Genomic DNA, 14643 nt, shown 5'->3' with positions numbered 1-14643 from the left:
TTCTTAACAAATTCTTGGTGGTGGGGGCAACATATGAGTCTCCAGATATTACTCTGTAAACAAACAGTGTCAAATTAATGTCCCAAACTAGGCTGGTCTGCTATCAAATGGTCTTCTCTGACTGAAAAAAAAAAGTATTGATTGCTTCTTAACACTTGGAATTCAAGAGATGTCACATTTCACACTAAATACAGCTTGAGATTTTTATTTTACAAGATCTATGAGAAGTCCAAACTCAGTGATTTTCAGTGCTCCTCTCCCCTCTTTTGGGATACAGAAAGACTCCAAGATTTGTGGGGTACAAGAAAATAGAAGAAAGCACCAATCCTCAAGCTCTGTGTGCCTGTGGCTGCCATAGCCCATGTTTAAATGGTTTATTCCAATATGGAATGTTGTCAATTGTTCCATCCATGAGTGACTTGAGGACTTTCACTGAAGTTCCCAAGATCACAGGACTTGGTTCACAGCAAGGAGCTACATTTTAGTGGGCTCTGATTTATGTCATTGGTGCCAACTGATCCTCTTACCCTCCTTAGTAGCAAGGATCAAACCAATTTCCCAGGAATTTGGTTGCTCCCTTTATGAAAATTTTTTTAAAGATTTACTTATTTATTCATGAAAGGGAGAGAGAAGCAGAGACATAGGCAGAGAGAGAAGCAAGTTCCTTGCAGGGAGCCTGATGTGGGACTTGATCCCTGGACCCGGGATAATGTCCTGAGCCAGACTCTCAACCACTGAGCCACCCAGGCATCCCACCACCTTATCAAATTTTAAACCATGAAGACTCTAAACCCCTTTCTTTTTCAGATGATCCTGTGTAATAATCTTACTGGGTCCAGAATGTCAGAGATACAAATTGTCTTGCATAGTGACTTATTTTTTTTAAGACTTATTTATTTTATTTTGAGAGAAAGAGAGAGAGAAAGACAGACAGACAGACAGGCAAGGGAGAGGGGGAAAGAATCCTAAGCAGACTCTGCATTGAGCATGGAGCTCAACTAGGGGCTAGATCTCATGACCTGAGATGATCATGACCTGAGCTGAAACCAGGAGTCAGATGCTCAGCTGACTGTGCCACCCAGGCACATCATTGGGACTTATTTTTTTTTAAGTAGGCTCTATACCCAACTCATGACCCTGAGATCAAGATTTGCATGCTTTACCAACAGAACCAGCCAGGTGCATCATGACTTACTTTGTTTTAATAGAACTTCAATTCCTTTACACTGGACATGTAATCCAGTTTGCAATCCCCACCACTCTATTATCTTGCTCCAACTAGCCATATTTGTTGCAATTATCTGTTTCGTCTTAGAGGAGTGGTGGAATCATTCCTTTTGTTTCTTCCTGGAGAATTTATAGTATTAAAAAATGTTAGAATTTGATTTCTCCATACAGTAGTTTACTATATAAATTTTTAAATAAACCATTCTGTTGTAGAGATTCTATTTATTCAAGTCCAATGGTTCTCAGGGTATAAGTCTTAACTAGAAGTATCAGCATCTCCTGGGAACTTGTCAGATATGCAAATTCTCAGGCCCTAGCCAGAATCTAATGAAATAGAGTCTTACGGTGGGGTCCAGTAATCTGCACTTCAACAAACTCTTCAGGTGATTGAGATGCATGTTCAAGTTTGAGAACCACTTTTCTACAGTATGTTATACTTAGGGAGTGGTAATCCACTAGGGGAAAATCTATCATTTAGAACTAATGGTAATGCTCAGATTAGTCCTTAGTTCTCTGTCCTTTTTTTTTTTTTTAAATACTGTCTTGGAGTGTGTATTCACTCAAAATTTTAATTGATGCCCTCTTGTGGCTATAAGAATTCCTAAACATATAACTATAGTCCTGACCTGTTTTTTTCTTTCTAGCTTTTAATTGTTGTTTCATTCCAGGAAAAGTCAACTTTAATATTCTGACATTATTAGAAACTATATTCATCTGTGCCTTCCATATTTCTCCTTTGTTATCACAGACCCTGTTGCAAGATTGAGATTAGCTAGGATAAATTGAATGAGTCACTGACCTCAGGTGCAAAATTTAAGGGGGCACCAAAACTCTTAGTAATCAAGATAAATAATATTTTAGTGAAATATTTTTTCAAAGATAAAATTAATGCACAAAAATCCATGATGAATAAAATTTAAAAATTTGAAAGACAGGATTAGTACCTTATACCAAGCCATATTGGCTTGAGGCAAAAGGTAAAAATTAGTAGTACCTATTCTATCTTTTTTTAAACTTTTAACATTTTGTACATTATAAATTTTTGCATATTTTTTTATTTTAAAAATTACTGTATTAGAATATTACCTATCTTGGTTACTGAGATTTCAGTAACCATTTAAATTTTGTGTCCAAGGTACAATTTTGTGCCTTACTCATTTTACCAAGTCCCTGAAGGTTGGAGTGTTAAGTCTCTCCTATACCTTAATTACAAACTCAGTTAAGAAAGATGATTTTTAACCCTCCTCTATTCTCAAAAGTCTCTGCTGATTACAGCAGGAAAGAACATCGATTATATGCAGTGATTTGAGAGGCACTGAAAAGTTGCCTGACCTGTCAAACTCATCTTCTGCCTTTGTTTTAGGTTATTATGACATAGTGGATACTTTGGTCCCAGGGGAAGTAAAACACATTCTGGTTTCATGTTTCAAAGGGGTTACAGAGAAAAGTCTTGGATCCCAGACGGCTCCCTTATATTGAATCAACAAGTGGTGGGATTCCTGGAGAGCAAGTTCCCAGGTGAGAAGAGGTTGAGGTGGAAGGAAGGAGTGTGAAGGCGAGGAGAAAGACCACCACTTGCCTAGGGCTGATGGCCCTTTCCTCATCATCTCTATAACAATTGCACACTCGGTGTGTACTAAACAATCTTGTACTTGCTCACCAACTGCTTTGTAATCAGTCTCTAGATGACTCAGATGTGTATATTTATGTTTACTAAGTAGAATGCATGTCTTAATTTTAGAGATAATGTTTTCTCCCACTCCCTCCCTTTTTTTAGTAGGCTCTATGCCCAGCTTGGGGCTTGAACTCATAACCCCTAGATCAAGAGTTGCAGGTTTTACCAACTAAGCCAGCCAGATGCCCCTGTTTTCTTCCTTTTATTGTGTCCTATTCTTTGGAGGGGATGAACCAAGTAGCCATTCCAGAAGCATCATCTATGCTACCTTGGCTTCATTCAGTCTTTTCCTTTTTTAAATTTAAATTCAATTAATTAAGGATATAGTGTATTATTAGTTTCAGAGGTAGAGTTCAGTGACTTATCAGTTGTATATAATACCCAGTGCTCATCACATCATGTGCCTTCCTTAGTGCCCATCACCCTGTTACCCCATCCCCCCACCCTCCTCCCCTCCAGCAACCCTCAGTTTGTTTCCTATGATTAAGACTCTTGTGGTTTGTCTGTCTCTGATTATGTCTTGTTTTATTTTTCCCTCCCTTACCCTATGATCCTCTGTTTTGTTTCTTAAATTTCACATATGAGTGAAGTCATTTGATAATTGTCTTTCTCTGATTGAGTTATTTTGCTTAGCATAATACCCTTTAGTTCTATCTACGTCATTGAAAATAGCAAGATCTCGTTTTTTTGATGGCTGAGTAATATTTCATCGTGTATATATACCACATCCTCTTGTGCATTCATCTGTCAGTTGACATCTGGGCTTTTTGCATAGTTTGGCTGTTGTGGACATTGCTGCTATGAACATTGTGGTGCAGATGCCCCTTCATATCTCTACATTTGTATCTTCAGGGTAAATACCTAGTAGTGCAATTTCTGGGTTGTAAGGTAGCTCTATTTTTAACTTTTTGAGGAACCTCCATACTGTTTTCCAGAGTAGTTGCACCAGTTTGCGTTCCCACCGGCAATGTAAGAGGGTTCCCCTTTCTCCACATCTTTGCCCACATTTGTTGTTTCCTGACTTGTTAATTTTAGACTTGTTAATTCTCAGTTAGTCTTTTCTTTGTTCAGTTCACAAGACACTTGAAACCAAATAGAATTTGGGAGATGTCATTGAATGAAGCAACTCAGCATTAGAAGAAGTTAAAAGCCTAGTTGCCTTTGGAGTCTACTAATGCCTAACAGCTACATGAAATAATATCAGCTCTCCAGGAGCTTCTGAAACATGGAAGTTATATGCCTTCATTGCAGACATATAAAAATAGTACATATATAATAAGTTAAAACATTAAATCAATGTTTCAGAATAAATTCATAGTTAAATCACATTCTCAAGGAATAGCAGTGTTTCTTTCATATGTTTCCAAACCAAATGCTACATGCACCCACAGCCAAACTTGTGGGCCTTTGAAGATGCAAGCATCCTGAGCACAAATTTACCTTTCATGCAAAAATTCCAAAATCTGGCCCACAAACATGCCCTTCATAAATCACCAAGGAGTCTCTTCAATAGTAATGTACTATATGAATTAAATTGTCAAGAGTGCTTTCCTTTTATAGCAATTGATTCAGTATCTTTTAAAGTCCTCAAAGCTGTCAGATTTCTACAGTTTGAACTTCAATAAATAAACTTATGCTTTTTTTTTTTTGTATTTAGAAGTTTACAACATAGAATTTCAGGCTCTGACCTGTTGAGAAAGTTACTTTAGTAGAATGAGATTTTATTACTATGGTAACTTAACAGGATAAAGGTATTAAGAGTAATTTTCCCTAGCACTGTCAGAGAATTTGCCATTTAGGACTTGAGAACACTGTCTTACCTTAAAAATATATAGAGAGAGGGAGATTAGGTTTATATGGAAGATTTCTTTTTATATTCCTTTATAAGAATATAATGAATTTACAAGTCTACAATGAATTTACAAGTCCACGATGAATTTGAACAGAGAAAGCATCTTTTGGGACACTTTTGCACTGGTGAAAATGGTTCCATTTTGTGGGGCTTTGTGCCATCAAGATAGAAAATATGCCAGTCTCCTCTGCTTGGCTCAGCAACTGCAATAGAGAAGGAGGAAGCTGCGTCAACTGTGTGACGACTTAATTTGTTTTGAGCTGATAATAGCCATGAGAGATGCCAACGATTGATGGCAATTTCCACGTCATTGTGAGTCACAGAGATTCACCTAGAAAGTCACACGTATAAATGTCTTCTAGGGGATAATGCCCCTTTGCTCAGTTCATGGGGATGTAGGGTACAGAGACCTCATTGCAGCTGACCTCCAAATCTGTGAAATGTAGGAGCATAGCCGTACAGATGAAGGACATGATATCTTTTTCTACATATTGTATTTACAGAAGACTCAGCAGAAGCATACCTGGATGATTGACACTCAGGTAAGACTCATGCTGGTATCATGCACTAACTGTTCAAGATTGTGAAGCCCATGACCTGATGGAGGGAAGACACCTTCCAATGGCAGTATTACCCTTCCGGGGAACGTTTGCGTGACAGTAGGAAGAAGTCCAGGCCTTCAGAACCATTTTGCACAACATAATGTATAAACAAGTCGCAAGACAATTTAGAGTGGTATGAGGTTAAAAGGAACTTTTCATTTTAAACGTTTTAAAATGATCTCCAAGCATCATCACAACAGAAGTGGGCGAGAAAAATTATGTGGATGTGCGTATATGTGTGCATGGATGCGTGTGTTTTGCTTGGTTCTTCCTCTGAATTTCATCCTTCCCGGGTTTGTCTGCTAGTACAATATCTGCTGAGGGTGAGTCAGTTCTCTTTCAGTTGGATATAATTTGCAGCCACATTATCCTGTCTAATAGGAACAAAAAGCAGCCAGAAAGATTTCCTGAGGAGCAGCTGGCACATGCAAATATGAGGCTGCTCATTTTAATTTTGGTTGTCATGACATTTCCTCAATTACCTCATTGACCTGAATCACACTTCCTTGCACTGCTTTCAGCCTTACTGTCTGGAAGATACAGACTTGTTTCTTATTTTCATAGCCCAAAGAAAAGCCATGAGCAAATCTGGATGTTATGGTTCTCTCAAATGTTGGGCATATGCAGAAAATGTCATTTGAATTTGTAACATACCAAGAGTATAATTGAACAAGCCTGCCAGTCAAACATTCAATGGGTTTATTTCTTTGCCAGAGAGCCATATTTGGATGTAACGTCATTTTACAAATCAAGAAAGATATACTCATAAATGGTAAACATATAGAGTACAGAGTACATATAGCTGCTAAGAGAAATAATAAAACATGAAAATACTCATGTGAAACCTACTTGACAGCATGGACACAAACTTATGTATTTTTATAAAGCAGAAAAAAGGTGTCCACTCTCATTTCTCCAGGTAGATGCTTAAGAAATGTTATTCCTCATCTTCATTATACCTAGCATTATAGAAGTGGTATTAACTCTCAGTTATGTTTCAAAACATAGAGCAGAAAAAGATTGGTCAAATCTTTGCAATCATGTAATTTGTCCTAAGGAAGACATTCAGTACATATTTTAGCTCTTTTTTTGATGACAGTATCAAAGATTTTAGTATGCATTAGACAAATACACTAATCAGCCACTGACACATAAATACATGAGAAACAAAGTAAATAAAAATAAAAAAATAAATACATGGGAAACAAATTAAAAATAAAAGATTTGTTCTCATGGCAAGAGATATGGCATGGTTTTCAGTAATAAAGGGAAATAATTAGCTCTGATGGATATATACATGGCCAAATAATTATACATAGTAAACCTTTGGGGAGGTGTACTCTGGCAAAATAAACAAAATCAATAATTACAATAATAAGTATCTGCTTATATTATGAATATATATGAAAAGAATTAGATTTCTTTCTTTATTAGCAATTTTCAACCATGCATTTCTAATAAATGGAGTTTACTAAACTAGTTACTGGTGGCAATGTGGACAAATATTAAGTAGAACAATTTTCATTATGTCCAACCTAAAAAAAAAAATTCCAACTGGTCTTTCCCAGAAGTGTTGAGGGTACACTGTGTCTGAGATCAGATGGTCAGGTGTGCAAGCTTTGTGAATAGGCCCGTTCTGCTAATATTTACCAAAAACCACAAGTTCCTGTAGCTGGAAGATCTAGGAGCTAGCCTATTGTTTGAGCAAACTGAAGCTTTCTTTGGAAAATCTTGGCAATGGGAAGTGCATTTGCGTATTTATTTATAACAACTGTCATACATTTTTTTCTCTAAAGAAAAATAAGTCTTTAATTTGCTATTGAACTCGTTCAGTTGACAGAAAATTTTTTTTATGCAGCAACTTCATGTATAAAACATGAAACAGGAACAAAGTACCATTACTATATGGAAATCTTCTGTAAGAAAGATCAGTGTGGTTTGAATCATTTACATCAGAAACACAAAGGTGATCTTATTGAAAGCAGTGCTATATGAAGTGGATGACAGAAATAATTTTCAAGTTTCATCTCTTTAGGGAACAGACACTATGATAGTAAATTAAAACAAGCACATGATGATAATTTTAGGAATGGGTTTGCAACCCAAATATGACAACATTTTTCTCATAGCATCTCTTACTGTGTTATTTTCCAAATATCCAAGAGTACTAGAAAACTCATCATGGAGATACCTGACCTATATTATCTGCATGGCTTTTGGTGGATCATTTGCAGCCAGCAGCATATATAATTTCCTGGACTGTCTTAGTGCTTTAGCAATGCCTTAACGTACATGCTTGCTCATACGGAGATGTTGTCTGAGGAAGGGGCCTTGGGCCTTTCTTCTCAAAGCACTATATCTCTGGTCTAGATTCTAGAAGGCTACCAAACCTCTTTATTTTTTTTTCAGACACTCCTGTACTTGCCTAACTGGCTATCCTCTGGTCTCTGGATTCCATAATTACTCCTGTAAAGCTTTGGGACTGGGTGAAGTCAGAAAACCTACAGTTACACCAGCAGGTCCTCTTAACCTGATACGTTTTTTCAGAAATTCTAGATGCTGCCTACTTCTCTAGTCTCCTGTCCCCATAGTTATGTGAAGCCAGGGCAGAGCTTGGTGTTTTTGAACCAGCCTAAAACCACACTTTAACAGTGATCTGGAGACCTTCACATAAACCTACATCCTCCAAAATGGACTAAGTTTTCTGAGCCAGTCTTGGCTAGCTTAAGCAGCAGTACAAGAACTCTCTGGAAACAAAACAAAACAAATAAGCTACTTTGCCAGCTAATTAGCTTTCTGATTGTTGATAAAGAGTTTTATGTTTCCATGTCTTCCTCCTCTCCAACATGCTAAATTGGTCTGGTATTAGTTTAGTCATATTATGGTAAAAACAAAAACAAAAACAAAGAAACAAACAAACAAAAAACCCACCGTGTGTCTTAGCCTATCTGTGTAAATATATTCTTTCAGCTTGAGTCTATGAAATATTTTTATTTAGCTCCCTCTATTGCTAAGCGCTGTGTGAAGTGCTAGGAGTTATACAAAGAGGCAGAAGATTCAATCCTGAGTTTCAGGTTTATAATTCAGTTGATAAGACCAAACTAATTGAAGTTGAAAAAGCAATGGATTGCTAAATTATCTGGTAGTGAATTTATCATGACAAAGTATACAGAAAATGAAAAGATGTATGAGATCTGAGTTCAGGAAGTTTCAACAAATAAAATAATGTGGGAGCTGCTTATTGAAGGAGGGTCTCAACAGGCAGACTGGTAGAGGGGCTGCCCTCCAGAAGCCAGTCAGTGTACCCTAGGTTTGATAAAGCCAGGGCTACCTTCCACGTTTCTGTACAGGGGTAGCACCCAAAAAGTCAAAAGGCCTGGCTTCACATAGATTTTTCACGACAGCAAAGGTCATGTGAAGTTCTACTAAGGATATTATAGTGTCATAGAGTCTGAGTCTGAGGTAAACCTAGATATCATCCTCTAACTCTTTCAGATTACAGTGAAGAGTGTTAAGCTATATTAGAAGTACCATCTCCTCTGCTTTGCTGTAGACTCTGATCATGCTAGATGTCCTTCTAAACCTTCTTGGTTGTAGACGTCCTGCAGTTTGCATCCTTACACTTGGAGTGCTTTGGAGTCCTGCCAAGGTGTGACTGGACTCTCGGGACTGGGAGCATTTTCCGTGCCAATGACACTGAGGAGAGAGTGGAGACCACAGAGCTTTGGGGAGTCAACAAGTAAGGAAGCAAATGTGTGAGTGACAGTGACTATAGTGAGTGTGAAGCCACAGGAATGTCCTACTTTCCTCTCTTTCCATGTGAAATTCAGTCCTTTGGCTAAAATTGAAAAAAAAAAAAAAGTCTTATGAATATACATGTGGAGAAAGACTATCATTTAAAATTTGCAAGCCGTCTATGGTCATACCACCCTGAACACGCCCGATCTTGTCTTAAAAGTAGCAAGCCATGTTTTACCTTTAGAGAGAGAAGCTCAAATTTATATAGCAAGCTGGGCAAAAATGTTCTAAAAGGCATTTTTTTTTTTGTTATATAAAACATATAGAACTTTCTCCTAGTTCTCAAGGAAAAACCTGCATAGAGTGAAATAAATTAGATTTAGATGTTTCAAACTAAAAAGTTAAGTTCCCTCTTGTTTAATGTAAATGTAGTATATGTTTTAGCACTTGCTACCTAGGAGCTAATGTTTGTTTTCTCTGTGCTGAATTAGACTTTCCTGTCATATTTATTATTAAGTGGACTTGGAGAGTGATTTCTTGTCTGAGGAGCCCCCAATCCGCCCCCTCCTCCGAAAGTTGGAGTCATTTCAGTGAGTAATGGCTTCAAGTAAGGTAATACTTTACCCTGGAGGAGTCAAGAAATTCATGGGGTTTGGTGATATGGAACCTGGACTAAAAGGCTGGTATCTATTTATACTGAATAAGCCAGATTTGGGGAAATACATTAAGGTTGGGGTGCCATAGGTTAGTGAATGATCCATGGTCCATCACCCTGGGAAGAAGTGAATCTTGAAACTACAAGCAAGAACTCAGGATTGTGGGCTTTAGACTGTTAGGTTTGGGGAGGTACTGGGTATTTTCTTATTTCCCTGAAACCTCATGGGATCCAAGTAAAGCAGACATGCCAGAGGGCACACCTGTGGAAGGGTGGCTGGCTGTTTCTTTTCTAGATGACAACAGACTGGGAGGAAGGCAGAGAAGTATCATTTAGGGACTCCCAAAGGAATATCATCCTGGCTTTGGGGCTGAGGGCTCCGAACACACCCATATATAACATAATTGACTGTGTATAAATAGTCCCTTCAATGCCTGGGTGGCTCAGCGGTTGGGCATCTGCCTTTGGCCTAGGGAGTGATCCCCGGGTCTTGGAATCGAGTCCTACATCGGGCTCCCTGCATGGAGTCTGCTTCTCTCTCTTCCTATGTCTCTGCCTGTGTTTTTCATGAATAAATAAATAAGATCTTTAAAAAAAAAATAGTCCCTTCTATGGTCCATAAACTTTCAATAAGACCTGATTAGACATTACTCCTTGGTCTCTTCTTTGCTAGAAGGAGAAAGTAGTTCCCCTTCAGAGGCCACAGGGCTCGTGACATCTGTGGTCCTCAGCTGTTATGAATTGAATGTCTGTGCTGATATGATGAGTAAATGCACAATGAAGACTAGGAGGTACCCAAACCTGAGCAATTGTGGGAGAGAACCATTGTCTCCTCTCAGAAAGGGCCCAAAACACTTTGAAATTGATTAATTTATGGTAAGCAAGTTGGTAGGACTCAAGCTACCATTTTGGGAACCTTAAAAGGAAATCTGATCCTACTTAATATTCATATGTATCTGAGGCTTAAACATATAATTTTATATTTTTGCATAGTAAGTACCAGATACTGCTCCCTTCTTTACTGATGATCATAGTAAGTCATCACAAAACAGACTATTTTTGAGACTCTCTTGAATGGTTTCCTTAAAGAACTGTGCAGTGACTACTGAGTAGTCTTCACCTGGGGGAAGAATAAAATGGGAACCCTTGTAGCCTGACCAAGGCTAGCTTCTCACCATACCTTTTACTTGCCATTGCTGGTCACTAGGGAGGAGCCTGATAAATTGTGGATAGGAACCTAGGGACCCCAGTCCTGTTTATTTCTTTGGGTGGACCAGTATGGGTAGACCAAAGTGTATAGGAAGCACTCTAAGATTCTTCAAAGAGAAATATACCAAAAAGAATGAGGTATAAAAGGGGGGAGAGGTTACTACACTTGGCATATACTAGGGAAAAGCTATTTCAGAACAAATATAGTATGGCTGAGATTGGCACACTCTTAGAATCAAGCTATACTGCCATTTTGTGGTTTTGAAACAAAATCTGAACATTTGAACATGGGATACTCTATGGTTTGGGTATGAGGAGTCATTGCAGGATGGACATGCTTATGTGGCACCATGCAGGGCTAGTTTTGAATAACGACAGTGGTAGCCAAAAAGCAGAGTAGTAAAAGCAGGATCAACCTCTTTCCCCCATGGTACTGAGTAGACTTTGAGCTTCATAAACTTAAAAGGGGACTGTGTTGGAGGGGGGAGGGAGAAGTTTCCCAGGAGAGGTCTCAAAAATGAGATGCCAGACTTCCTACTAACAAGTCATGTGGATGTTCGTCGCAAAAATAAAAGAGTGTGATTGCTTTGTATTTTTGTGTTAATGAATCAGGACCTTCCTGTTACTGTAAAACTAAAGCGAAATCACAGTGTTACATTATGGAGGGTAATCTCAAATCACAATACATATTGAAATTTCTCTCTTATGTTTATTAAGTGTGAGATCCAGAGAATGTTGGATTAATAGAAACCCTAGCAACCTCAAAGAAGATTTGGTCTCTTCTAGGTGGTCTAGGAGAGTATGCCATAGCATAGAAATTTTCTTGTATGCCTGATTGAAGATTAATTCCTAAATTTCCCTTTTGAATGGAAGTCTGAAAGAACATAACAAGAATTCTGGGTAATCTGTCAACCTCTGGCTTTTTCTTAAAATTTTATTTATTTATTCATAAGAGACAGAGAGAGAGAGAGAGAGAGAGAGAGAGGCAGAGACAACAGGCAGAGAGGGAGAAGTAGGCTCCATGCAGGAAGCCCAACATGGGACTCGATCATGAGACTCCAGGATCACACCCCGGGCCAAAGGCAGCACTAAACCGCTGAGCCACCCAGGCTGCCCTGGCTTCTTATTATATAGTTGATTCAATATTTGAGTTTGTCACATTTATATACCTCTTTAAAGTTGACAAAGCACTTTCACATATATTACGTTGTTTGTGCCTCACAGCAACACTGATGGATATGCAGAACAGTGACTATTAATTCTATTTAATACCTGAGGACACGAAGAGATGAAATGATATAACCACAAATGAGTGCAAGAGAGTTTAAATTTATGGAACAGATATTAAGTCATTGCAAAGGAGAAAATAGCAACTTAACTGTGAAGACATTTGGTAGATATCACTTTGACCAAGTGACCAAGGTTAACATCACCAGTAATAAGACAAGTTTCTCACCCAAAATGGTAACCTGAATCATGACTAGATATCAGACACACTCAGACTGAAGGTCATTCTACCAGATTAGCCAATGCTATTCAAAAGTGTCAAGATCATAAAAGGCAAAGAAAGACTGAAGACCTGTTCCAGATTGTAGGAGACTGAAGAACCGTGGTAACTAAAGTTATTTGGAAACTTGGATCTTGGACCTAAAAAAGAACATTAGTGGGACAATTGGTGAAATTTAAATAAGATCTGCAGATTACTAAACAGTATTGTTGTCCGTATTCATTTCCTGATTTTGCTAATAGTACTGTGGTTATGTAAGGTGTTAACATTTGTGAAAGTTGTGAGAAAGGTACACAGGAACTTTGTAGGGTTTTTCCACTTTTTTATGAGTCTGAACTTGTTTCAAAATCAAAGTTAAAGCAAATTAATAAATATGTTTTCTCCTGAAACCAAACCTATTTTTTTAAAGATTTTATTAATTTATTCATGAGAGACAAAAAGAGAGGCAGACACAAAGGCAGAGGGAGCAGCAGGCTCCCCAAGGGGGAGGACCCTACAGATCACAGCACAAGCCGAAGGCAGAAACTTAACCTCTGAGCCACCCAGGACTCTCAGCCAAACCAATTTTTATCTTCAATGACAATTTACATAAACTTCAAAATCAACTGGAAATTGAATAAATGGAGTATTTTTTCAAATTTTTATTTAAATGCTAGTTAACATACAGTGTAATATTGATTTCAGGAGTAGAATTTAGTGATTCATCAGTTACATTAAGTGGAGCGTTTTTGCATTATTCAAACCAATGAATGATGCTCCTAGGGGATCCTTCTATGTTCTACTGTAGAATTTTGGAAATAATACAGAACATAGTGGGTAAAGACTACAGTCTTGGATTTGGATAGATGAACCCCAGTCTTGCCATTTACTATGTATGTGAACATCCATTTTCCTACCTATAAAGTAGAGATAAGTAATGATATCATAGGATTGCTGGGGGGATTAAATGAGTCAATGCATGGTAAATTCTCCCCACAGTGTTAGGTTCAGGTTCCAGCTTTTGCATTATGATTGAATTTAAATAAAAGGATGAGAAAAGATATCTTCCTGAGTCAGTAACCACTTTGTGTCAGAATGGCTCCTTTGGTTGTGATTTCACCAACTTAAATGGACATGCTTACTCAAAAGCTGTGTAAAGCATGCTCACTGCTAATAAAAAAAAAAAAAAAAAGAGAGAGAGAGAGAAAGGATGTTATTTACACAAATTGCCCAGGGATATTTTGAAAACACTAAGCGAACTGCTAAAAGCTTGCCATGGAAAAGATCACAGCTGTTACCAGCACATTTCCACCGTATCAGTAGTCAGTCGGGTACCGTCCTGGGAAGAGAGAGTGGAAAATGGAAACTCTGCCCAAAGTTCTGCGCCCGTGGAGAGCCAGGAAGAAACCATGACTGCTCCCGGAGTCCAGCAAAACCTGCCCTGAGTGGGCGGACAAGGCTTTAAACAACTTGGAAAGGCTCTTCAAAGAACAATTAAAAACAACCTCCCGTGGTGGGAGGTGAATCTGGCTGGGAAACTCCTGCTTTCTTTCCCCAGGGTAGAATTCCCAGGCTTCTGGATCCTGGTGGAGCGCCCTTGGCAGTGGACAGTGAAGTATGTTCCCTTTTCACTTTCCTGGGGCTCAGAGCGGTGGTTTTGAGTACACAGGGTGAAGAACATCTGGCTCTCCTGAAGCTGAAAGAGATTTGCAGTCAGCAGGTGGGGGTTGGAGGTTTATGAAAATAGCGAGGTGAAGTTCATTTTGTGGACAACTCTTGGCCATGGGTGTTATTTATTTCAAATTTAATACTGCTGAGCTCCTGTGGGCTTATTACAGATCAATTCATAAACAAACACACACTAAGTTGTGTCCTGGGGATAAATGATAAGTTTATGTGACTTTGGGATTGCACGCTAGAGGTAAGAGGGGAGCCACTGCTAAGGACTCAGAGCAATAAATTGAAATTCCAGGCTACACCCCTATTTGGGTAAAAGACTGCAGAAAAGTCCATGAACTATAGACAAGTTTTGAGGCACCGAATTAATGTGTTCAACATTTCTAAAAGGAATTACTGTGGAGTGAAGGCAGTTAGTTAATCCCACAGAGTATCCAGCTTTCCATAAGAGTATATGAAGAGATAAATGCTTTGGAGACCTGACATGTTCTATAAAATAACTTTAGTATGTATTTGATACAT

At 38.3% G+C, this 14643-nt stretch overlaps 1 protein-coding gene across 1 annotated transcript in view; it reads left to right on the top strand.

Annotated features, from left to right (window-relative positions):
- Positions 1 to 14643, top strand: part of LOC144287905 (uncharacterized) — a 54601-nt gene that overhangs the window by 19999 nt on the left and 19959 nt on the right. Inside the window, exons 3-4 of the mRNA XM_077855396.1 lie at positions 5258 to 5296; positions 8954 to 9095. Coding sequence (XP_077711522.1) covers positions 5258 to 5296; positions 8954 to 9095 — 181 coding nt within the window. The remainder of the gene's footprint in view (positions 1 to 5257; positions 5297 to 8953; positions 9096 to 14643) is intronic.

Source organism: Canis aureus, chromosome 17 (genome assembly GCF_053574225.1).
Source record: "Canis aureus isolate CA01 chromosome 17, VMU_Caureus_v.1.0, whole genome shotgun sequence".
Lineage (NCBI taxonomy): Eukaryota > Metazoa > Chordata > Mammalia > Carnivora > Canidae > Canis > Canis aureus.
Note: the sequence above shows the minus strand (reverse complement) of the source record. Positions and strands in the feature narration are given on the sequence as shown.